The sequence below is a fragment of the Erpetoichthys calabaricus genome, chromosome 10 (assembly GCF_900747795.2).
Source record: "Erpetoichthys calabaricus chromosome 10, fErpCal1.3, whole genome shotgun sequence".
NCBI lineage: Eukaryota > Metazoa > Chordata > Cladistia > Polypteriformes > Polypteridae > Erpetoichthys > Erpetoichthys calabaricus.
In genome coordinates this window covers 166068321-166095393 of record NC_041403.2, presented here as the reverse complement: position 1 = coordinate 166095393, position 27073 = coordinate 166068321, and the positions used below count along the sequence as shown (strand labels likewise).

Here is a 27073-nt window from a genome sequence, read left to right as displayed (position 1 = left end):
CTTCATTTTTGGCTCACCCTGCACCTTCTGTAAAGCTATAAATGCCTTATGCAGTCCTTTTTGTTTTCTCTTTATTTTTCTGAAAATCACATCTTTTGTGCCATTTCCTGGCATAAATCCAAACCTTTCCTCACCTACTGTCATATCTGGGCCTTGTGACATCCACTTTACACCTTAATAATTTCCACAATCCTGAATGTCTCCCTCCTCCTTACACATTGGCCGTATTCTATTCTGGTCTGTCATTTTCTCTTCACAGTACAATTCCTTGTAATTTATCATCAAAGTGATGTGTTGTGCTTTTAGTTGTAAAGTTTGTGATGGTGAACTCGGTGAAGGGCGGTAAAGAAGATGGACCGACAGAATGAGACTTTTTATGAAGGACGTGTCCTTGAAGGTGGCTTGGGAACCTGGAGATGCTGACGTGTCCCCTTCAGCCTTGGTATTAACTCCGCACACACCTTTGCAGGACGTTCCACAGACGCAAATCAGTTCTAACACTGAGCTTTCAAACTCGTGGAGTAAAAGATTCACTTGTTGTACTGCTTCACTGCAAAATTGTCAAAGGGTGTTAAAGTAACCCCTAGAAGAATGTTTCCTTGTATACACTTCAAGCGGTCATTTTATGCCAACAATTTTTGTTTTGTGCAAACAAGGAAGTAGTGTTGACTGACGCTGAATACTTGGAAATGGCTTGAGGTGAAAAATTCTCTCTGTCTAGGAGTTTCCATTCATTCCCAGCAGCAGTGGGAACACATCCCCACTCCCCACATCTCTATGCATGTGTTTGGGGTTTGGATGGAAAGCCTGCACATTTCACTTCTAGTGCCTGGTCTTGGTGTTGTCTTTCAATACACCTCATTCTCTTCCTGGCATCATAAGTGTTGACCCTGTGGCCATCTTGGCTTTGATCTCTAAAGCTACTCATCTCTTCAAGTGTTTGAGGCTGGGAGGCTAGCAGCACATTAACTTTACTCAAATGAACTCTGTGTGTGTGTGTGTGAGAGTGAGAGAAACACAAGTCCTGGAAGACTCTGAAATCACCTGACATTTTCATTCCTGTTAGTTTCTTAATTGGTTAAAAAAAATACTGCTGACTAATTGACTTCATTTCATTTACCTTCACTGACTCTCTTTTAAAGGTTAAGAACCCTTATTTATTTTTTTCTTTCCACTTGACCGGTGGAAAAACGACACATCAGTGAAAAGCGAGCCAACAGATGACCAGACAGCTTGTTCAAATTTGCACCCGAGTGTCCCATCATACAGTATGTTTCAATAAAGTACTTGAAGAGAAAGATGGTCTAGGAAGTATTGATCTGCTCTAGTCTGCAAAACATGTGGATGGCGCAATGTCAAAAAGGAAATGCCTGGGCGGGCAGGATGAGAGCACTACAGCCGGTGTCGCATTATGTGAGTTCTGGTCATTGGGTATGTCAGACTTGCCGACCGCTATCTTGTCATTGGACCATGCCAGTTTACATGACTGAAAAATCACTGGGTGTGTCAAATTTAGTGACTGCACGCAGATTTTGAGCACGGTCGTGGTTGCCCCGTTTTTTGTGACAGCCAGGAATGTGCTGCCTGATGGAACTGGTGCTGCAAAGACTCTGTTGTGGTACATAAAAGATAAAGACATCCCATAGTAGAGCTCCTCTCCTGTTTGCGAGATCCAAAGCTTTCTAATTCTTTGTTTCTGCATTATATGGTTTGTACTTCCAGGTGAGAGTTCATTGTTTGTCAGCTCTCAAGCACACACAGCCTCTCCTTACCACTAAAGATAAACTCAGAGCTGTGGAGTTGGTAGATCAATCCTTCGACTCTGACTCCTTTGTTTCTGGCACTTCTGACTCTTGACTCCCCGACTCCAACTCTCCTGTATTTAATATGCTAATGTATTTTCCATGTTAAATAAAGGAAGGCAACACACATGTCATTTAAACACAGAACGACTACTGGCAAGGAAGCGGACTCTCTACTGTATTGGCCAGTTTAAACAAAAGACAAGAACCCGTGAGCACACCTCCACCTATATCATTACACTTGTTAAACACACTATATCTGAAATAAAACGAAAACACTTTTTGTAATGTACCATAATCTAGATTATGATATGTGAATGTCAGGTTGTATAATCGCTCAGCTGAACTTCACACTAGTAGTAACACAACTATACATTGGGCTTTATTCTTACATCAGATAAGTACTTAATTAGGACTATTGTTTGTGAAATGGGACATTTGTACTTGCTGTATTTTTTTTTTTTTTCATTACAATTTAAATTCATTAGGAGTCAGTCTGTACATTTCTGCCAACTCTGACCGTAACTCCAGGTACCCAAAATTGTCTCCGACTCCACAGCCCTGGACAAAATCACACCTGTCTTTGTCGGAGCGAGTCATGGACTAGGAGTGACTTGCTGGCCGTGTCAGATTATGAGACTGAGTACATGGGGACGAGCCAACAGCTGCCTAAGACTCTCCAAGATTATGTAGATGATGGGTACGACTGAAAATAGTTGGAAAAGCCGTTAAGAGGCCATGTTAATTAAGGAATGGGTTCCATGAATAGTATGACCTTTGCTTCTATTTAATAGGTTAGATTGATAATGGTGGTCTTCCAGTAACTGAGTTTGAGCCCCCCCACCCCAGAATTAGTTGTTGGCAGTAGTGTAAAGAAGGAAAAATTAAGAAATTTTAAGGGTTTGTAAATCTTAGCAGGCGGGTTAATTTAAAATTTTTGTGGTGGCTATTGATTAATAATGAAACCCTGCAGGCACTGCATCTCCCCAGGAGCAGAGTCCGACACCCCTGCTGTACTGAAAAGAGGCTGTGGTGTAATCCAGCAAGAGGACTGTTCAGTTTGTGGTGTAATAAGGCACATCCTGTCACCACTCCATTGCTGACCCATCACAGTAAAGTAAGATGAGAGGCCAATTCAATCCTACTGTAGGGCCTTGTTTCCAAATTTTTTATTTAATATTTTTTTTTTTTTTTTTAAACCAATTGTAACTGTAAGAAAGTATGTGTAATGAACTACAATTATGCAAACAATGGCGAAATGACATTTGGCATTCTTTTGATTCAAATTGGGTACATTCAGTAACGGCAGGAAGTTTTACGGTATTGAATGAGGAAATGGATTTAAATTCACTCCATAATTGAAAGTAAATAAAATTAAGTATACATTTATTGCAAATTGCCTCCTTATTTATAGTTACAACTTAAAGTGTCTTGTGTTTTCCAAACTAAAAGTGCTTCCATTCTAATGCTCTTAATCAGTGCAATTTGTATTAACTTTGCACTGCACATAATTAGCTACTTCCCATCTCTAACGCATTCTCCCATTAAAGCACATGGTTGTGAGGCGCTTGCTGTTTAGCTCCCTGTGAGCGATTTCCCTCGTCTTTGTGAGGAACGTTTTGTATTTGATGAAGCTCTGAGCTGACTGGTAAGCAGCATACACATGGAGCATCCCTTGGAAATCACTCTCTTGTACCCTTTCCAGTAAGGGGCAGGCTCCACAGAAAGAGGCACAGCGTAGTGAGGAGGCAAAACACCTGCTGCCCTGATTCATGAATGTCACTGGGGTAATTTTGTGCTAATTCAGATACTCCCATCTTCATTTTTTTTTTTTTTTTTTTAACCCACGAGTCCCTGGCAGCTGTCTCACCAATGTGCCTTTACTGCATGCAGGTGTCAGTCTACCTGCACTCCTTGATTTGTATGTACACAGAAGCATAGCAGGATTTCTGTAAAGAACCGTGTTTTCTATTAAAACCATAAACACGAACATATTGATATTTTAAAGGGTTAGTTCAGTATATTTCAAGTCAGTTATTTCTTCACGAACATGATGTGGCCTCATATGGTGGACTGTGTGTAGATTTGTTCTCCAGGCTACAGAAAGGACATAGCAGTGCTAGAAAAAGTCCAAAGAAGAGCGACAAGGCTGATTGCAGGGTTACAGGGGATGAGTTATGAGGAAAGAATAAAAGAGCTGAGCCTTCTCAGTTTGAGCAAAAGGAGATTAAGAGGAGACATGATTGTAGTGTTTAAAAAGTTATGAAGGGAATTAGTCCAGTGGATCAAGACTGTGACTTTAAACCGAGTCCAAAAATATGGGGACACAGCTGGAAACATTTGCACAAACATTAGGATGTTTTTCTGTACACCGAGAACCACCGACTCCTGTGTAGACCATTGGTCTTTAACATGTCGCCCATGAGATACCGGTAGCTCGCCAAAGGGTTAATTTAATCCTACATAAATTTGAAAACTTGATTAGTCAAAGTAGTGTTAGGATTTTTTTGGAAATAAGCCCATCACGATCCTTTTAACACAAAATCATGATCTACAGTCTGAATTGCAATCTGTCTTTTCAGTGTGGCAGACACTAAAGAGAATGTCCGGACTCAGACTCCTCAAGACCTAAGTAACACTTTATTTTAAATATCAAACAAAGTTGAATTCAATTGTTGTCTTGTTCACTAGCTTAAGTGGAGTTGAGGAACATGCCCCGAAGCTGGTGAGTGAGTTAGGAGAGCCAAACCCTCTCGGCCCGCTGCATGTTTTTCGGATTCATGCAAGTAAATTGGTACCACAAGCAAACTATGATACACAGCGATGTTCAAGCAAGTTATATAAAAAAAAAAAAAAAACTATCTAAATCCATTAAGTAGTTCTCTTGTGAAAAGCCGACAGACATACAAACAGACAGAGACATTGGATTTTATAAATTAGTAAACCTTCAAAATAATAAGCAGTTAAAGTCTCAACAGCATTCTCAGTATTTCTGGAGCTTAGTAGAGCCAGATAACTATAAGAATCTTCACCAAGCAGCTCTGAAAATGTCTGCTTTGTTTGGGTCTCCATACCTCTGTGAGTCTGACATGAATGTCATGAAATCAAAGTTCAGAACAAGACTGACAGACGAACATTGAAATGACTCCCTAAGGGGCTCCACTCCACCAGACACCTCAGTGCCCTTCATCTGAACACATCACACATGCAACTGGACCTGTGAATAAAGCGACATGTGACAAAATGACAAAGGAATAAGTCACATCTATGGATTTGGAATTGCATTGTTTTGTTTTGACAGTATTCCTGTTTTAATTCAATAGTGTGAGATACACTAGAAAATGCATTCAGACGTACAAAATGCACTTGCAGGTGAACTCAGTATTTTTTGTGATGTTTTAATGTAAAATGTGAGTTGTAGACACCAACATTTTGTAAATGCTCAGGCAAAACAAGCTTATTCAGTTTGTTTGGGTTGAAATAAGCCATGAGAATACACGTTAGAAAACATGAGGAGCTCTCGGCCATTTTCATTTGGTAAAAGTAGCTGTCGGGTTTTGGTTTTTGTTTAGTGTTTGGAGACCTCTGGTGTAGACAGTAGGACTTTGTCTTTTTATTCTGTTTAATGCTTTGTATATCCTGTATTTGTTTTTGTTTTTTTCGTGTTCTATATGGGTGTTGTTTTTATCCATTACATATACCCTGCTGTTCTTTCTGAGACTCTTTGAAGTGCCCCAAGGGAAAGGCGCTATATAAATTGTGTTACTATGTGGCCCTCTTTCCTGATTAGATCCTACTCATTTCCTGACGGGTCACCCTTCATGGAAGAAAACCATATTTCAACATGGCGGACGTAGAAGAGTTGCTTTACATGGAGCTTGTTGGATCACTTATCTGTATTCCTCTAAATTGCGTTCTGCACATTTTGATTGCTCCCCCTTGTGCAAAAGGCAAATAATTTACCGGACATAACAGTCTTGTGATAAATTCCTCCACAGATTTTTTTTTTTTTCCACCAGCATGCACATTGTCTCACCTGTTTTTCGGTTCTTTTAGTGTAGATAGAGATACCTTCATCAATGATGTGAAAATGCTAGTGTGGATGGGAGATCACTTTTGTTTAAAAATGCCATTTTTAAATGGGGGGGGGGGGATAGTAGCCTCAGATTGAAAACCACAGCACAATACAGGCAAAACTGTTTTATTTATTTTAAACTTGGCATTACCATTTTCATGTATGGCTGTTCAACCGAATTGTTTATCACACTCTGGTACCATAACAGTAAAATGTGATGGCATGTAATGAGAATAAAAGCTGCAACAAACTCCCCCAAAATCTTCATTTCTAACTCTTATACTTATTTCTGACTGTGTTGTTTTGACATCTCTTCTCAAAACATTGTCCGCAAGTAACGTGATGATGATGATGACAGTGGGCTTGTTGCAAGTGACCTTAATGGTCACATTGGAAGAGAAGGGGCTGTAGTTAGACCCATTAAAAGCACAAGGCAATTCAAATAATTTGTAGGAAGTATAGGGCATCACACACGCACACACATAAAGTGAGAGCACATGAGTGTACAGTCCAACAGTAAAGCTGCACATAGGGTCCAAAGTCCAAAGACGAGCCTTTAAACGCGTTTTGAATGTGACAAGTGATGAAATTATAGCGCAGACATTTACATAACGCAGAGCCACAAAACTCCACCACTGTCCCGCAGTTAGTGTAGTGAGGCTTTGGAAGAGACAGACCAGTGGGGCCTGAACGTCCGGGGTGTCGATGCCAGCAGCGTGTCCAGGCGTTCTGGAGTGTTGGTTAAAATGGCAGACTTCTAAATGATTCTATACCTGCCAGGTAGCCAGAGTCGCTTAGTCAGCTGAGGTTTTTGTTTGATCAAAGTTGAGAGTCTAAAAGCTGAATTTTTAAGTTTTTTTTTTTTTTTATGAGTTGAACATTATGAAGTCGGAACTTGAGTCTGATGGACAGACTGGTGGTGGCTGCACTATATTGACTAACTGGAAACCATGAACTTCCTTTTTGGATATGCCGTGGTGGTGCCAGTACTGATAAACACCCAGAAATGTGCATTGCACCAAAAAAAAAAAATAAAAAGCATGCCCAGCCCAAGGTCACACAGGGATGCGTGTCCTCTTATGCAGCTCCACACCTGTAACTGCTGTGGTCAGCTTGCCTTCTCTGAAAAGTGGTGGGTTTGATCTGAGGAGCCCAAGAGCTGCTTTTCTTTCCTTTTGACAGGAGGTAGGTGGTGTGTTCACTTTGCGCAAATCGCTTTGTCTAGTGTTTGAAGCCTGCTGGTGCAGATCTGTCACATGAAGAGCTGATCACAGCATACTTCCCATGTCGCTTGCTGCTGCAAGACAGGATTTTTTTTGTTTGTTTAATATTTAAATGGAATACCTATTAACTGTCAGACGAAGTAAGATTTCTGGGTTGCAAAATATCTTCTGGTCCTTCATGTGGTTTGAATCCCCAACATCTCTGTGGGGTGAATTTGCTGGAGCTCATGCTGATGGTGTACATTTTTATTTTTTTTATTCTGTAACCCAATTTCCATTTTTTATTTTTATTTCTTTATTCAGTTTACCAAGTCTAGCCCACCTGGAAATGCGCAGAGTTTACTGTAAACCATACAACAATGAGAATTGTTTCCTCAGCTTCTGGTATTCAGTCTCCATATTGTTTTAACTGGCAGGTTAAGCTTTTGGTTCCTGAACTGGTCATAAATAGCTTTCTGTAAAGGAAGAAGGGCATTAATAATGTGCCGGCATGGATTCAAATGGAAACATCCTGCTGAGGTGAACCCCACACTTGGTGAGTTTGACATCAGTTGGTGGCTGGGATAGTTGGATTTGGTTGTGGATTGAGAATTGATAGTGAAGACCTTAACAATGAACTAATCCAAATAGCATGGTCCAAGCTGCTTCGCCTGATTCTGGATTAGGTCCGAGGAAGGCACCAGTTCAATGCAGGGCCCACCCACCAATACTCCTACTCAGTTTGGAATCCCTAATTAAGGCCAGCGTTACACCACAGATGAGATGTTTGCTCTGAGGATGTTGATGAAGTATAGAGAAGGCCAGAAGGAGTTGCATTGCGTCTTTGTGGACCTGGAGAAAGCATATGACAGTGTGACAAGAGAGGAGCTATGGTATTGTATGAGGAAGTCGGGAGTGGCAGAGAAGTATGAGGGGAGTGTGACCGTGGTGAGGTCTGCAATAAGAGTGATGGAGGTGGAATTACATTAGGGAGTGGCTCTGAGCACTTTTGTATTTGGACAGGTTGACAGACAAGATTAGACAGTAGTCCCCGTGGACTATGAGGTTTGCTGATGACATTGTGATCTGTAGCGATAATAGGGAGCAGGTTGAGGAGACCCTGGAGAGGTGGAGATATGCTCTAGAGAGGAGAGGAATGAAGGTTAGTAGGAACAAGAAAGAATCCATGTGTATAAATGAGAGGGAGGTCAAAGAAATGGTGAGGATGCAAAGAGTAGAGTTGGCAAAGGTGGATGAGTTTAAGTACTTGGGATCAACAGTACAGAGTAATGGGGATTGTGGAAGAGAAGTGAAAGAGAGTGCAGGCAGAGTGGAATGGGTGGAGAAGAGTGACAGGAGTGATTTGTGACACAGGTATCAGTAAGAGTGAAAGGGAAGGTCTACAGGACAATAGTGAGACCAGCTATGGTATATGGCCTGGAGACGGTGGCACTGAGCACAAAGCAGGAGACGGAGCTGGGGGTGGCAGAGTTAAAGATGCGAAGACGTGCATTGGGTGTGACGAGGGTGGTCAGGATTAGAAATGAGGACATTAGAGGGTCAGCTCAGGTTGGACAGTTGGGAAACAAAGCCAGAGAGGCAAGATTGCGTTGGTTTGGACATGTGCAGAGGAGAGATGCTGGCTATACTGGGAGAAGGGTGCTAAGGATAGAGCTGCCAGGAAAGAGTAGAAGAGGAAGGCCTAAGAGAAGGTTTGTGGATGTGCTGAGAGAGGGCATGCAGGTGGTGGGTGTGACAGAGCAAGATGACGAGAACAGGAAGAGCTGGAAAAAGATGATCTGCTGTGGTAAACCCCTGAAGGTGGAGAAAATGTCACACTCACCAACTGCAGTTGCTGGGTATCGTAGCCTTGAGGATGTTGGATTGCATGGCAAGAAACTGCAGGGGTTTGTTTATGGATCGCCTTAGCCAAATTCCCCCCCCCCCCCCCCCCCCCCAATACCTTCTCAGCAGTTTGAGTCCCAGGGTATCGTGAGGTCACTGCATTTTGATAGGTTAACATCAGCTTTTTTTTTTTTTTTTTTTTTTAACTAAAGATAAGACATCAAATAGGGAATTGTCCTCGCTCCTTTGTCAGTACAGATTTTTTTTGCCTTCAGTTTTGTTTTTTGAGCCTCCATTGGTCAGTTTCTCCCCCCCAGACCCTCCAAATTTCTTTTTGTCATCTTCTTGTCTAGATATGATTGATTTGAATTGGTTGTTCAGTTTGTGGGCGTTGTGTGCATTATATTTGCAGCTATTTCTGGTTTGTTTTTTTTTTTTCTTTCTCTTCCACGCTACATGACCAGAGGACAAAGGCATATCATGTGAATGTTCATGACTTGCTAAGATTATGTAAATTAAGGCTTAGATTGGAAATGATTTGTAAAAGACATGTATTGTGATGGAAGCTTAAAGGAATATGCCGCCACATTTTTTTTTTTTAATATGTAATAATGAATAGTGAGTTTTCATGCAGAATGGAGGTAACAAAATTTCTGATAGAATAAGCGTCTATGGTGACCAATGCTTGAGAATAGCAGACAATATCAAAACCGTCCATGAATAAATGTCCCGTTACTCATGTTACATAATCAGTTATTTATTCCTTTTATGCAAAAGGTTTACCAGGTTGGCAAGTATGTATGCCCAGTACCTCCATACCAGTCCAATGGTACGTACGTTCTGTGTGCTAGCTTACTGCTTGGTGTGTACCTTGGTGTTCACCTGGTGTCATGTTTCAACATACATATTCACAAAGAGTGAGCTCTGTACAGCAGAACTGAAGTGAACATCACAGGGGGAAAAATTAATTTGCATTGAGTCAACTTGGCTGCCACTGGCAATGAGCGCCGCTCACATCAGTCACTCAGTCCATAGTTACCACATTGAGAAATTTTGGAAGAAGTGATCAAATGCATGCACTATTTCAAGCCCACATCCATAGCCCTGGGTAATTCTTTCAAATTTGATAATGCTGCTGCAATATATAACTCTAAAACTGGCCTGCTCTCTGCGTGCCAGGGCCTCAGCTAGTCTAGTTACATTCTTGTATTGTTCCAAAACACACTTATTGTTTGCTAATTTATTGCTAAATTAACATTGAGAGTAGCTCACTGAAGTGAAGCGCATTCATCAAGCTTTTGAAATGATCACTCGTCTCCCACCTCATTCATTGTCGAGTCCTTCAATTTCAAAAACACGAAGCAAATAAACAAAAATTAACACAAATGAACTTTTCCAACTTTTAAAATAGTTAAGTTTCTTTTCTGCTGTGCATAAAATAATAATAATCTTAATGCTGCTTATCTATCTCTTATAGTACCTTTCATCTCTCGCTCTTATAGTACCTTTCATCGCTCTATCTCTTGAGATATCTATATATATGTATATATATATATATATATATATATATATATATATATAATCTTTATAGATACGGTGGCGCAGTGGGTAGTGCTGCTGCCTCGCAGTTGGGAGATCTGGGGACCTGGGTTCGATTCCCGGGTCCTCCCTGCGTGGAGTTTGCATGTTCTCCCCGTGTCTGCGTGGGTTTCCTCCGGGCGCTCCGGTTTCCTCCCACAGTCCAAAGACATGCAGGTTAGGTGGATTGGCGATTCTAAATTGGCCCTAGTGTGTGCTTGGTGTGTGGGTGTGTTTGTGTGTGTCCTGTGGTGGGTTGGCACCCTGCCCGGGATTAGTTCCTGCCTTGTGCCCTGTGTTGGCTGGGATTGGCTCCAGCAGACCCCCGTGACCCTGTGTTCAGATTCAGCGGGTTGGAAAATGGATGGATCTTTATAGATACCAAGGTAATATTTAGCATCCAGTCTGCTCCCTGGATAGAACAGACTAATCATTAAGATGTGCCATGGTATGTTTGTGTTTCTTCTCCTATGCTCTTGTCCTAATGTTTATTCTTTAAATAAACATTTTAAAAACATACATTTGTAATAAATGCAAGGTCACTTTTCATCTGCGTTTTAAAGTATACCATACTGTACATAAGCACAATTGTCCATATTTAATGTGTTTATTTTGACAGCCCTGTAGTTGTTGCTCCTTCTGGCAGAGATGCTCAATTGCTATTGAGACCCATTTTCAGTGCCTGACATGTCCATTGATAGGCCGGGTATCCAATCCGCATTTGTTTGTTGCCATGACTACTATCACAGCTACCGTGGAGTGGCTGCACTTAGCCATCATTTTTGGAGAGCCTTCAAATGGCAGAATTAAAGTCACTAGTAGCACAATTTGAAACGGTGAGTTACGCTTAGTAGTATTGCTCTTTAATTTGCAATTATGTTTTGTTAGCTGTAACAAACCGCTCTTTAAAAGTGGCACTTGTGTCTTTTTTTCCCACTTCTCAGTCTCAACCACCAGGAGTCTTGATACAGATCTGTACAGTGTAACCAAAGTATTCAGACCCCTTTTTTATTATTTTTTATTTTTTTAGTACTATTTGCTATGTTGCAGCCTTATGCTAAAATAGTTCACTTTTTTCCCTTCCTAGAGCAATACTCAGTACCCCAGAATGATGAAGTAAAAATAGGACTTTAGAAATTTTTACACATTTATTACAAATTTAAAAACAGAAATGTCACATTGACAACAGTATTCTGTCCCTCTGTTCTAACACTGGAAATTTAGCTGAGATGCACCCCATTCTATTGGTTGTCATTGATGTTTCTACACTTTGTTTGGAGTTCTCTTGTGGATAGTTTATTTGATTGGACTGATTAGTAAAGGCACACACCTGTCAATAGAAAGTCCCACAGTTGAGCAAGAACCAAGCCATGAGGTCAGAGGAGTTGCCTACAGAGCTCAGTGATAGGATTCTATTGAGGGACAGACCTGGGGAAGGCTACAAAACTTTTTGCAGGTTTGACGGTTTCCAAGAGCGCAGTGGCCTTCTTAAATGTGAAACGTTTGGAACAACCACAACTCTTCATAGAGCTGGCCAGACTAAGCAGTCAGGAGAGAAGGGCCTTGGTAAGAGAGGTGACCAAGAACCAGATAATCACTCTGGCTGAGGGCCAAAGATCCTGTGTGGAGATGGGAGAAACTTCCAAAACAACCACCATCACTGCAACCCTCCATCAATCTGGGCTTTATGACAAAGTGGCCAGATGGGAGCCTCTCCTGTCATGGAAGCCTGTCTGGAATTTGCAAGAAGGCACCTAAAGCACTCTGGGACTATGAGAAAACCAGATTCTGTGGTCTGATGAAACCAAGATTAGTGTCCTCTCTGTAGTTAACCAGGCACTGCTTATCACAGGTGCAGTACCATTTCATTGGTGAAACTTGGTTGTGGCAGCATCCTGCTGTGGAGCTGGTTTTCAGCATAGCGACTTGGAGACTACACAAGGTTGAGGGAAAGCTAAACGGAACAAATCCCAGACATATCTTTAATGAAAAGCTGCGCATGGTGCTGTAGTCCCTTAACTTTATATGGCAGGGTGATGAGAAAGAAGCCCTTTCTGCACTCACACCACAAACAGTCGCTTGTTGTATGCCAATGCTCATTTAGACAAGCCAGATTCATTTAGGAACAAAGTGCTTTGGACTGATGAAACAAAAATGGAGTTATTTGGTCAGAACAAAAAGCGCTTTGCATGGCGGAAGAAGAACACCACATTCCAAGAAAAACACCTGCTACCTACTGTCAAATTTGGTGGAGGTTCCATCATGCTGTGTGGCTAGTTCAGGGACTTGGGGGCCCTTGTTAAAGTCTAGGGTCGGATGAATTCACCCCAATATCAACAAATTCTTCAACTTTGTGACTGATGCTTGAACATTACCCTGAAGTTACGCAGGAGTTGGATATTCCAACAAGACAATGAACCAAAACACAGTTGGAAATCTACAAAGGCATTCATGCAGAGGAGAAGTACAATGTTCTGGAATGGTCGTCACAGTCCCCTGACTTGAATATCCTTGAAAATCTATGGGATGATTTGAAGCAGGCTGTCCATGCTCAGCAGCCATCAAATTTAACTGAACTGGAAAGATTTTGTATGGAAGAATGGTCAGAAATACCTCCATCCAGAATCCAGACACACAAAGGCTATAGGAGGACAACGTCTACAGGCTGTTATATTTGCAAAAGGAGGCTCAACTAAGTATTGATGTCATCTCTGTTGGGGGGCCCAAATTTATGCACCCGTTTAATTTTGTTATGATACATATTATTACATATTTTCTGTTAATCCAATAAATTTAATGTCGCTGCTGAAATACTACTGTTTCCAAAAGGCATATCATATATTAAAAGGAAGTTGCTACTTTGAAAGCTCAGCCAATGAGAAACAAAAATTCAAAGAATTAAGAGGGGTTCCCAAAACTTTTTCATAGGACTGTATGTAATTACTGGAAAGCAAATGCTGTTGAATGAATTTTGTTTGTGCATGTGCTACGACACATCAGGTAGTCCATGATCATATCATATTCTTTATAGTTCTGCTGAAATCTCCAACCCCAACAAAAACCAAATCCCTTATTTGTTGACACGTTGCGCGAATTCCCTTCTCGTCTGGAGTCCTGTGTGCAGTTTTGTTCTCCAGGCTACAAAAAGGCCATCACAGCTTTAGAAAAGGGCCAGAGAAGATGAACTAGGCTGATTGAGGTTTTGAGGAAAGATTAAAAGAGCCTGTAGGGTTTATGGAGATGGAGATTAAGAGGCGACCTGACTGAAGTGTTTAAAATTAGGAAGGGAATTAGTGCAGTGGATCGAGACGGTGACTTTAAAATGAGTTCATCAAGAACACGGGGACACCACTATAAATTTTAAGAGTAAATTTCACAAAAACGTTAGGAAGTTTCTGTTTGTGGAGAGAACCACAGACACTTGGAATAAGTGACCTAAGTCATGTGGTGGACCACAGAACTGTTGGGACCTTTAAAACTTGACTTGATGTTATTTTGGAGGAATGAAGAGGATGGGACTAGTGAGCTTTGTTGGGCTGAAGGGCCTGTTCTCATTCAGGTTATTCTAATGTTCTCGGCCACACATGAAATTTAAAACTTGTTTTTTTAACCTGAGTGGCACAGTTCATGTGGTGTTAAGTCTGGTGTCCAGGAATAATTGGCAGGGACTTTTTAAATTATTTTGTGATGTAGTTGGAGTTGAACTGTGCATTAGGTTCACTTTGTGCCAGTAGTGGAGTCTCTGGAACCCTCTGCTGCCTGTGGGTGTTTTAAAAAATCGCTCAAGTATATTTATGCAGTTTGAGACACGGGTCCTGGAGGGCCACTGTAGCTGCAGGTTTTCATTCTAACCATCTTCATTAGTGACCAGTTTTTGCGGCTAATTAACTTCTTTTGCCTTGCGTTTTTAATTAACTTGACTCAGGCCCCTTAGTTGTCTTTCATTAATTAGCAGCCAAACAATAACGAGACACACAACAAGCTGCCACATGACCAGCTCACCTGTGCCCATTACACAATATCTAAAAATAAAGAAAAAAATCAACAGTTTTGGAAATGTCTGCTGTGACAGAATGAGAACAACAAGCTATGGAATTAAATAATGGGTTTAATTAACAATGAGAATGGACTTCTCGTTAAGAAATTGGTTGGAGTTTAAAGTCCCATTTTAGCTGATCATTTGTTGGCTCGTTTCACATCTCATTTCTGTTTGACTGCCATTTAATGAAGCGACAAATCAATTCAGAGGACTGACTTCTTAAAAACAGGGCTATTAAAATGAAGGGTAAAGAAGTTAATTAGCAGTGAAAACTGGTCACTGATTAGGAAAAGTGAGAATGAAAACCTGCAGCCCACCAGGCCTGGAGTTCGACACCCCTGGTTTAAGATGTCACTTAATGCTATAATGTTTTCTTAAACCTGACAATTAAAGGCAATTCCAATAAATCTCTCTCTCATATATAGATAGAGAGAGAGATATCTATCTATATATCTGTATCAAAGGCATTACAGAATAGAAGCCTAGCAGCCTTACAGCATTTCATACAAGTGAAACAAAAACTGATTGTCTAAAGGATGTGCTGCACTTGGGTGTGTTTTCGTGTCTGTTAGTATATAGCAGTGGCCTGCCAAGTGTTGTCATTCTGTTTCTCCCTCAGGCGGCCACAAAGTAAATGTTATAACAGGTGCAGCAGTGTCAGACCGCATCTGAGTCAGAGTTTGATTTTTATCTTGTTTTTATTTTCTGTATACTTTCTAAAGTTTCCGAGTTATGCTGTTTATTATTATACCTTTTTTAACTTCACATATAACCACTCTATAGAGAGAATCTTTCAGAATTTTGGGATTTCAGTTATTTGTTTCATGGGGTCCTGTTGATCTTAGCTGCTTGCACCATTTTGTTCCTGACCTTGTTTTCTCGCGACGTTCTCTTCCAATGCAGGGGGAGGTGCTGCCACTCAAGTGTTTAGCCCCGCCCAGCCCGTGACACACTTTGTAGACCGCCGCCCTGTTGATCAGCTTTTAAGCTGGCTGCTGCAATATTTTCTCATAAACCCAGAAGGGCTGTTAAATTAGCCAAAAAAAAAGATTTGATGAGTTAAATTATAAATAATTAAATATTTGAATTTATTCAAACTTAGGTTAACAGTTAGAACATTAGAACACTCCAGATGAGAACAGGCCATTCAGCCCAACAAAGCTCACCAGTCCTATCCACTTATTTCTTCCAAAAAAAACATCAAGTCGAGTTTTGAAAGTCCCTAAAGACCTACTGTCTACCACACTACTTGGTCGCTTATTCCAAGTGTCTATCGTTCTTTGTGTTAAGAAAAACGTCCTAATGTTTGTGCGAAATTTACCCTTAAGTTTCCAACTGTGTCCCCATGTTGTTGATGAACTCATTTTAAAATAACAGTCTCGATCCGCTGCACTAATTCCCTTCATAATTTTAAACACTTCAATCATGTCACCTCTTAATCTTCTTTTGCTTAAACTTCATAGGCTCAGCTCTTTTAATCTTTCCTCATAATTCAACCCCTGTAGCCCTGGAATCAGCCTAGTCGCTCTTCTCTGGACTTTCTGTTGTGCTGCTATGTCCTTTTTGTAGCCTGGAGACCAAAACTGCACCCAGGGCTCCAGATGAGGCCTCACCAGTGAGTTATAAGGGTTGAGCAGAACCTCCTGTGACTTGTACTGCACACATCAAGACGCTATATAATCTGACATTCTGTTAGCCTTCTTAATGGCTTCTGGACACTTTCGGGAAGTCAATAGCTTAGTCCACTATGATTCCTAAATCCTTCTCATAAGGTGGACTCTAGATTTTCTGACAGCCCATTGTGTATTCAAACCTCACATTTTTACTTCCTATGTGTAATACTGCCACAAATCTGCCCAAGCCTGTCTGCTGTCCAAGTCCTTCTGTGATGATATAACAGATTCCAAATTATCTAATAATCCACCTATCTTGGTATCATCTGCAAACTTTACCAGCTTGTTACTTATATTCCTATCTAAATCATTTATAAGCACTTTATTGATGTGGACTTTAAGAAAGCATTTCATAATCTCATCTGCTCCACTTTTGGTTGTATCCTTTTGTTGCCTCCTCATAGAATTCCAGCATGTTAGTAAAACACGACCTCCCTCTTCTGACCCCACGCTGACTGTTCTTAATGACTCCTGTCCTTGCCAGGTGTTGCTCAGCCTTATCCTCTTTAATAAAACCCCTGTGTGTGTCCAGTGCCCGTGTGTGTCTCTTCTGGTGAAGTGTGCACACGCGGGGCACGGTTCGATGCTTCAAAGGCCGCCTGACGCAGGACCTATAAAATATCACGCGGCCGATCCAATCGGATTTCGGTAAATGAGGTAAGACCTAAAACATGAGGCACGAAAAATCCAATCGGGTACTGAGACGCAGAGACCAGCTTCCCCAGAGAGGTGGGATTAGTGTTTGTTGTTGTGCAAGTGCTCACTCTGAGGATGTCAGCTTGGCCCGGTAAAGTGTCAGTCGTTGAAGGGGTTTTCCTAAATATACGAATACTTTTAAAAGTAGATTTATTTTCACGCACATAAAATCCATTGCTGGGGAGACGCCACACATACAATAATCAGCTGCACGCCAGCACAGATTAAAGTACTTGCTAGGGAACTGCACAGTACTTGTTGGAGAGACGCAACAGGCACGATTATCAGCTGCACGCCACACATTACATCAGTTGCTGGGGAGAATCTGCTGATTGCCTACTGTTGTGACAGAAAATTCAATGCATATTACGGACATCAAAGCCAGTATTACTGTCAGAGAAAATTAAAGGCACACAATACAATGACGCATATTACAGCCAAATACAAGCCAGTAAATATACTGCCATTTAATATAGACTGTTCCTACTAATGTTTATGCACTGCTGTTCTAGCACCCGTTATTGTATCAGGCTTAATGTCGAATCCTTAATAATTCCTTCCATTAATTTTCCTGTGATGCATGTTAAGCTTACTGGCCTCTAGTTGCTTGGATCTGCCCTGTCACCCTTTTTATATAATGGGATGATATTTGCCATTTTCCAGTCCTTCAGAATCTCTCCAGTGCGCGGTGACTTCCTAAAAATATGTGTCAAGGGTTTATATCTGTACTCGCTAGCCTCCTTAAGAACACAAGGATAAATATTATCTGATCCTGGTGATTTGTTTGATTTCAGCTTATTTAATCAGAGCTGCTCTTCTCTCTCTACAATTTCCAAATTCCTCAGTACCTCCTTAATAGTCCCTGTTACCTCTGGCAGTTTATCCACTTGTTCACTTGTAAACACCTCAGAAAAATGTAAGTTTAGGGCATTCGCTATTTCACTGTCTGTATCTTTTAATTCCCCTTTACTATTTCTGATGCACTTGACCTCCTCCTTGACTGTTCTTTTACTACCAAAATACTGAAAGAATCTCTTAGGGTGGTCTTTCACCTTAGCTGCTCTGTTCCTCTCCAATTGTCTTTTAGCCTCCCTGATATCCTTCTTAATGGTTGCCCTCATGTTCTCATACGCTCTACAATTCACTTTGCATTCATTGGTCTTATATGCCTTATAAAGCAGTTTTTTCCTTTGCAACGTCTTTTTCAAATCTTTATTAATCCACAGTGGAGTTTTTTTGTTTCCTATTAATTCCAAATTTAGGTCTGTATCTGTCCTGCATTACATGTAAAACATTTGTAAACCTGTCCCACTGCTCCTCGACTGTCTCCACACTTAAAAGCTTATTTATCTCCGTGTATCCTACTTAGACGTTGTCACACCTGCTCAAAATTATCCCTACCAAAGTTCAACTTAACAATTTTAGTCTTTGCATCTGCACTCTTACAAAATACTGAGGATTGTATTACATTGTGGTCACATGACCCTAGTGGTCCAATCACCTCTACACCCTCAATTCTATCCTGATTATTACAAAATACTAAATCCTGACAGGCTTCTCCCTGTGTTGGTGCTTTAACATGCTGTGTTAAAAAACAGTCACTGATTACTTCTTAAAAACTCCTTGTGCTTCTCCATCTGCAAGGTTATCCCAGTTAATATTTGGATAATTAAAGTCCCCCATGACTATAATATCTCCCTATAAACTTGCCTTCTTGATATGTTCTGGGAGCTGCGTGTATAAATGCATGTTGTTGTTGTGGGTTTTTTTTTTTTTTTTTTTTTACTTATTATAAGTAGTTGTGCCTCCCGTCTAAGACAGACTGAAATTTAATCAATGGAGACCTTTGCAGTGCACCATCTGTTGGAATGTGTTTTGTAAAAGTATTTAGTTTAAAAAAAAAAACAAAACAACCCTTGCATTTGTCATTCCAACAGATGGCACTTCACAAAAAAGCACTACTACAAATATGTGTGTGATGTGCCATTATTGCAATAACTGAGACATAGCAACTGGATTGAGACAGACATCTTATCCTTTTATTAATTTGGATAGCAGCTACAGTAAAAACAAAAGCCAGTCTATTTTAGCAAAAAAATCATCGTAGAATCCGATGATCAATAATGTTAATGGAAGAGCCATAAAAATACCATATAGTAGAGATGTGACCAAAAACATGTTTAAACAGTCAGCCAATTTGAGGATTAGAACTGTTTAGGAGATTTAAACAAATGGTTAGCACTTAAACCCTCCCCACCCACCCACAAACCTCACTTCCTCTGCAAAGCTTATTGTGATTTCAATATGCCTTCCTTAGAAAAAGGCATAATTCAGACTTGGACAACGGAATCAAGTACAGTATTTTAAATAAGAACATCTAAATACTCTTAAGAGCTCACACATCAACAAACACATTCTAGAAGACGGGCATAGAAGCAACGGTGAAGTTGCAGCCTGGCAGCTAGCAAACACAGAGATGAAGAGAGTCGGCTTGAAATTGAGATACCGGACTGTGTAGCATGTGCAAGGAAATAAGCGTCCTTCAAATAAATAAAAAGAAAATGAGTGTCTGTCTGAGCTTTCCTGGACTCGCGTGTATGAAACCAAAATTTAAGCCCAACCAGCTGCTTAGGCAAGAAACATAGAATAAGGAGCAGAGCCTTCCCATACTGAAGTGTAATTTGCAAAAATACACGGAAAATTTAAAGGTGTACATTTTGTGCTGCTGTCGTTTGACTTTGAATTCGGAGTTCTGTGCTAACGTTTCCGCACTTCTGATTCCTTCTACTGAATGTTTTCCGACATTTACTGTTCTTTAATATCCGTACTACATAGTGTGTCTGGCGCAGCATAGCTGCAAAATTTAGTTTGAGCTAAAATGATCCTTGCTTTTGCCTTTGAGCAAGCGCTTTTATCAAATCACTTGGACTTGATCCATTTAAATATATAATACTGTGCAAAAGTTTTACAGATATTGGAAAAAATGCTGTAAAGTAAGAATACTTTCACAAATTTAAATTTTGATTGTTTGGTTTTTATCAGTTTACAAAGTGAGCTAGAGAGGTTAAGAGCAGGCACTGATACAGAGCATTGCTGCACCCACCACATTACAAATCAACTCTCTATCCCAGATTAGGACCCGATTGTCACCTCCGCACCACACCAGTTCAGATGGAATTAAACAGTGTGAGGTTTTTTTTATGGTGGCCGGAGTGCCAATTCTGCCACCAACCCCCAGGTTTTTCCCTACAGGTTGGAGGGCCTACTTGGAGGGCTGAATGCTTATTAACGTCATACCCAGGACAGAGCGATTGCAGGTTAAGGGCCTTGCTCAGGGGCCCAATGGAGTAGTCACTTCTGGCATTTACAGGATTTGAACCGGCAACCTTCCAATTACCAGTGCAGATCCCTACCTCCGAGCCACCACCCCACCCCACCCCACCCAGTGAGCTAGCAGAAGAAAAATCAAAATCCAATCAATATTTGGTGTGACTACGCTTTGCGTTCAAACCCGTATCAGTTCTTATTGGTACCCTTGCACGAAGTCAGGGATTTTGTAGCATTCTATTCAGGTTTGGGATTAACCCGTTATACCAAATAGGTGCTAATCCTCATTTTCACGTGTAGGATGACGCACCGTCACTAACTGAACCGGAAACGGCCATGTAGGAGGCTCAAAACTGGGTGAGGAAGAGCCAAACTCTGCTACCAAGGTGAGGTCGTGGAAGGCAGTTTCATGTCCCAGGCAAGACTGAGTAGATAGATACTTTATTAATCCCAAGGGGAAATTCACAAAATACAGTACAGCAACAAGACTCCAGGTAGTTAGTTCTACTACATCATCAGCAAGGGCTCCCCAGGCAAAGATTTCAGAGCAGACTGGGATTTCAAGATGTGCTGTTCAAGCTCTTTTGAAGAAGCACACAAACGGGCAGTGTTGAGGACCACAGACACAGTGGTGGGCTAAGGAAACATCATGCAGCAAATGAAAGACAGACGCATCAGGCAAAAATCTGAAGATGTCCAGCAGAGCCATCAACTTGGAAGTGCCAGAAGCCTGTGGGACCTTGGTCCACCCATCTACTGCGGGTAGATAGGAAGGGTCCTGTTGTTTGAGGAGCAGCAAATGGGAGGCTCACTGAAGCCTCCCCCAGATACGGGTGTCCAGCATAATGGGCTCAAGTGTGCCAGCGGTGAGGTGTCAGGAGGTCCTGGGCGGCGTAACCAGCAGAGCAGCTCGTGAATTATGCACGTCGTGCTCTCTGATTACCTGCAGGTTTCGACTCCCCCAGGTGGGTTCTTATTGTCATCCAGTGCCCGTCTGTCAGGCAGGCTTTCCATTCAGAACAAAAGGGAGATGCTGACGCAGCCATGGGCTCCCATGTTTGTTGTCATTTTAGCTTCCTAGGATACACAGGCAGTTGAAAGTTGAACTTCTGAATAGAAATACACAAGTGCCATTCATTCCTTATGGTATTTACCCAATTTTTTCAATTATTGGAATCATGGAGAGCTGCTTTCTTTTGCCAGCAACAGTGGGCACAAGTCTGGCACAATCCGCAGGTGTGAGGTGTGCTGTACTTGCTGTGTTTTTTTTTTTTTTTTTTTTTTCTTCACTTGCATATAAGTAACAATGAAAATGGCTTCCAGCAATTCCTTCCTTGTTACCCCACCCACGTTTAAAACAACATAGAACAATGTCTGTTGTGTAAAGGTAATAGCTGCTGTCCCAAGGCAATTCTTTCACCTGTACAGCTGCCTGGTCAGCCCAACCTGAATATGGGGGGTTGTGTCAACACTGGAAAAGCACCCTGACCCTCTCAAGTGTAAGGTTAGGCATGTCACCCACCTCTTTTGAATTCGAAGTTCCATCAGAAAGGCCACACAGTTAATGTCAATGGCTAGCATGATTACGGCTGACATGATGTACTAAAAGTGAAAAGTGGCAATTCTGACATTTCATTTAGTAATCCCATCGGTAGCACAGACGGCTTGGAATAAAGTGAGTGCTGTAATCCAGCGCAGATACTTAAAATAAGTGCGTGTGACATCTTTGGTCATCCAAGGGAATGAAAGGTGGCAACATTTTGGGACACATCCGTTAATTCAACAACAAAACAAAAAAATAAAAAAACGCACAATGGCGTATAAAGGAAACTCGGGCTGTTGGGTTACTTTGTATGCTGTAGTCTGTTTATTGATCTATCCTGTCAATTTTGTCTTTACTTAATAAAAAGTTGATCACCAAAATAAACGAAAAATACTGCCACCAAAGTAATGTGGCTAACTCCATTACGACAGCTCCGTCTGTCTCTGGTCTCTTGGGTAAGAAGTGACACCTCCTTCCAGGTGGTCGCCCTTTTATGGCCCAGGGACTGGACTGGAAGGGGTGCAGCCAGTTGGCTGGTTTCTCTGCACTGTGGAGCGCCCTTGCTCGGTCTGGGATGGTTTTGTATAACTGGGAGAAACTCGAATGGTGACCCTCTGACACACCATAGGAATAACTTCACGGGTCTGAACCTCAACATTCTCTATTTAAAAAGTGTACATTTGGTTCTTGTGTTTGTGACAACTCTTTATAATCCATGCCGGTAAACGTTAATTCCCTGTTTATGCTATCTTTTTACCACATTTTTGACTGGTGGTGATGGGTCGTTTTTTAAAAGTTTTCTTTTCTGAGGTAAAAGGGAATATTTTTGTGCTATATTTAATACAGGGTGGTCCAGATCTAACTATGAAACTTTTTTAATGCAATGCAATAATTGCATAGTTAGATCTGGACCACGCTATATTAATTTCATAATTGAGTAGGATTTATTCTATCACATAAACAGTGAGTTTTTTTATTGTTAAAAGAATATTAAACACTAGATTTTTCAACTAATTCACTATTTAACAATTTAATATTCACATTTTATTAAGTGGTTCCCAGCAAAATGAAGGGTCTGCTCTACTCAATGTGTAGAGATGTATGCAGTCTGGAAGATAAAGTACATGTCTCACTGTAGTGCCGTTGATTGTTGCCTTTGTTTTTATAATTGCGACCACAGCAAGATTATAAAGTTTGCGGATGACACGACGGTGGTCGGACTCATCTCGGGCAAGGAGGGTGAGCTGGCATACAGGGAACGAGGTGGAGCGGCTGTCAGAGTGGTGCACAGTCAATAACCTGCTCCTCAACACCACAAAAATGAAGGAGCTTGTTATTGACTTTAGAAAAAACAAAACTGACATCCAGCCACTCATCATTGGCGGGGCCTGTGTGGAGAGGGTCCTGGTGTTCAGGTTTCTGGGCATTGAGCTGGAGGATGACGTGACCTGGAGCGCCAACACCAAGGAGCTGCTGAAGAAGGTGCAGCAGAGACTGGATTTTCTGAGAATTCTCAGAAAGAACCATCTCCCCAAAAATCTGCTCCTTGTTTTTTTCACTGTTCCATTGAGAGTGTGCTCACGTACAGAATAAAACTGCTCCATATCATTCTCCCAATGTGCAATATAGACCTTAAGTCCATCCATCCATCCATTTACCAACCCGCTGAATCCGAACACAGGGTCACGGGGGTCTGCTGGAGCCAATCCCAGCCAACACAGGGCACAAGGCAGGGAACCAATCCTGGGCAGGGTGCCAACCCACCGCAGGACACACACAAACACACCCACACACCAAGCACACACTAGGGCCAATTTAGAATCGCCAATCCACCTAACCTGCATGCCTTTGGAATGTGGGAGGAAACCGGAGCGCCCGGAGGAAACCCACGCAGACACGGGGAGAACATGCAAACTCCACGCAGGGAGGACCCGGGAATCGAACCCATGTCCCCAGATCACCCAACTGCGAGGCAGCAGCGCTACCCACTGCGCCACCGTGCCGCCCAGACCTTAAGTCAACAAGTGCAATTTGTATATTTTGTAAAGTACTTTTTATTACTATTCGGTTTGTTATTTTCTCTCTTCTTGTCTTTTTAACTCTTATTACTCACACTGAGTTGACTGCACCTTCAATTTCGTTGTTCCTTTGTAAAAGTGACAATGACAATAAAGATCTATCTATTAATTTCAATTGTCAGTTTATAATTTTGTCCTAATTGTGCACCCTGTCCGTAAGCGTAGCCTTCATCATGCCCAGTGTTCACTTTGAGGCCTCTGCAGTGCCCTGCTAATGGATTTCTTGTGTGACCATGCCCTGTAGCGAGGGGCCATGCTGAAGTGTGAGGCATGCTGGGAAAGTTGTACGAGAGCTTTGGGGGATAGTATACTGCTTGCTGTGGAACTTTGAGATTTTGACGTCCTCGGCCTTCCACTACATGTGTCCAGTTTTCAGTTCTTTTCAAGCTTTTTATTCCAGAAAATTTGAATGCACGGAGTAATACACAGCAAAGAGAAGTTGGAACAAACTGGAGTGAAGTGTGGGACGTCTCTTTTTCTTCCCTATGATAAGAGAATTATACAGTAACTTATTATTAATATCACTTGTGTAGTGTTGACAATGAATACCTAACTTAACTGCAGAGGCCTTGACAGCTTTTAAGAAGATTCTGGTCGAGATAATCGGGACTGTGTGGCTATTAGCTGAACAAACAGGCGACAAATGGACTGAATGGTCTCCTCATTTGACAAGTTCTTTATGTTATTCTGATTATTATATTTTTGAATGTAAAACACAACTTTTTTTTTTTTTTTTAATTACTGTGTTTGTTTAGGGGGCGGGTGCTATTTGTTATAATATTTGTGTATATTTTTTGAGCTTCTGTAAAAGCTAAATTTCCCCTTGGACAAAAAGTACTATCAGTCTGATAGGTGTAAAGAACACTACATAACAGACAGACAGTTAGATAGGTATGAAAGGCACTATATATTGTATACTACATCGTGTCTGCTTACAAGCTAGGGGCCATCAATGCCCTGCACTCTGGACACCTACATTTATTATGACTTTGGTTTGGCAATTCAGGCTCTTCTTTCTCTTCCTTTCTTTCCTTCTGCATGTTGACAACTTCAGAACGCAAGCAGAAATGGGCCACACCTGCCGGGGCACAATCAACCTGGCCACGGCCAATATCTCGGTGGAGGACTCGTGCAACTTCATCATTTCAAACGGTGGTGCCCAGACCTATCACCTGAAAGCCAGCTCCGAGGTGGAACGGCAGCGCTGGATTACTGCACTGGAGCTCGCCAAAGCCAAAGCCGTCAAGATGCAGGCCGAGTCGGGTAAGACTCCGGGGTCTTTTTTGTAAAGTGCTCCTCTGCATGTTTTTGGACTGTGGGAGGAAAGCCACGCAGACACGGGGAGAACATGCAGACTCCGTGCAGGTAGAACCCAGGAAGCTAACCCAGGTATCCTTACTGTGAGGCAGCAGCGCTACCACTGCGCCACCGCACGCCCGCCATTGTTTCCTATTTCTGCAAAATTTTTTGAAAAGTTTTGACAGAGCACAGTGGATGATAGGTGCACATTGTCAGTGCTGACTTGTAAAGTCGTCTACAATTTCCTGGCAGCGCTGACCCCCACTGCATGTGGAATTCTAGCAATCCCATAATCCTTTGCCAGTGACATCACTGGTGTTGCTACAAAACGTCAGTGTTGTTAAACCAGCCCACAGAATGCAGCTTTGGATCAGACTTCATAACCAATAAAAGATCTCAAAACACCGACCTCACTTTTCAATTTGGAGGTCTAGAGCAGTCACATGAGACCCTTTTTATTTGAATCGGAGTTGAATTCACTCACACACACGATATCACCCTTTGGTCTAATTCAAAATGGTGTTGGTTAGAGCAATCCAGCATTAGGTATCCTGAAAATGTTCAAGTGGTTGGTGCCAAGCTTTTGACTCGCCCTGTAGCGTGGTTAAGGTATGGCCAATTGGCAAGAGGGGAGAGGACCACAAAAACTCCACTCAGCCGCACTCCAGAAGAAAATAAACCTTTTGAGTGCAGATTAGTCACAAATTAAGATTTAAATATTCAATTTAAAAAGAGGTTGACATTTAGTTGAACATTGATTAGACGTTCTAAATGCTTGGTCAATTAAAGGGGGGTCAAATTAGCCAGAAATTAGGGTTTAACGTTCATTTTAAAAATAATGAATATTCAAATATGTTCAAACGTTGGTTAAAAGTTCTAGGTGCTACATATGTATTTGTACTTTTAAGGTGATTATTATTATTGTTGTTGTTTTTTTTGCTCGCAGTGCCACGGCAAAGCATGAATGAAATGCTGTGGTGTATAAAAGACGAAAGTGAAAAGAGTGGCCTTCAAACTAAAGTGACACTTGAAAACCTGAAAAGAGAAGGTTTCAGTGCTCACCAAACATATCTTTTGACGTTTAGGGAAGCATCAACAGAAGTACAGAGAAGGCCAGAAGGAGTTGCATTGTTTCTTTGTGGACCTGGAGAAAGAAAGCAAATGACAGGGTGACTGAGAGGAGGTGTGGTATTATATGAGGAAGTCGGGAGTGGCAGAGAAGTACGTAAGAGTGGCACAGGATATGTACGAGGGAGGTCTGCGGTGGGAGTGATGAAGGTGTTTGTACATCAGGGATCGGTGCTGAGGCCTTTCTTATTTGCAATGGTGATGGACAGGCTGACAGATAAGATTAGACAGGAGTCCCCATGGTCTGTGATGTTTGCTGATGATATTGTGATATGTAGTGAGAGTAGGGAGCAGGTTGAGGAAACCCTGGAGAGGTGGAGATATGCTCTAGAGTAGGGGTAGGCAACGTCGGTCCTGGAGTGCCACAGTATGTGCAGGTTTTTGTTCCAACCCAGTTCCTTAACGAGAACTCAATTATTGCTGATGAAGCACATATTGCTTAAGTGACATTTTAATGCTTCATTTTAGTGGTCTCGCTTGTTAAGGTTCTCCAACCTTAATTGCTTATTTCAATCTTAAACTGCTGCATTCAGTGTTTTAATTGCTCCTTATTAGCAATAAGATGTAAAACAGGGGTAGGCAATGTCGGTCCTGGTGAGCCGCAGTGGCTACAGGTTTTCATTCCAACCCAATTGCTTAATTAGAAACCAATCACTGCCAATCTCAGACCTTATTTAATTTCATGGCTTGTTAGTCTGTGCAATGTAAGGCTTTTATATCGTAGATTTTTTTCCTTTCCAAGGATATCATCCAAATGATTTGAAGCCTAAAACAGATCATTTTCAGTC

At 41.5% G+C, this 27073-nt stretch overlaps 1 protein-coding gene across 2 annotated transcripts in view; it reads left to right on the top strand.

Moving 5' to 3' along the window:
• osbp (oxysterol binding protein) overlaps nucleotides 1-27073 on the top strand; it is a 56811-nt gene that overhangs the window by 9967 nt on the left and 19771 nt on the right. For both annotated transcript variants that reach the window (XM_028812409.2, XM_028812408.2), the window contains exon 2: nucleotides 24913-25121. In XM_028812409.2, coding sequence (XP_028668242.1) covers nucleotides 24913-25121 — 209 coding nt within the window. The remainder of the gene's footprint in view (nucleotides 1-24912; nucleotides 25122-27073) is intronic.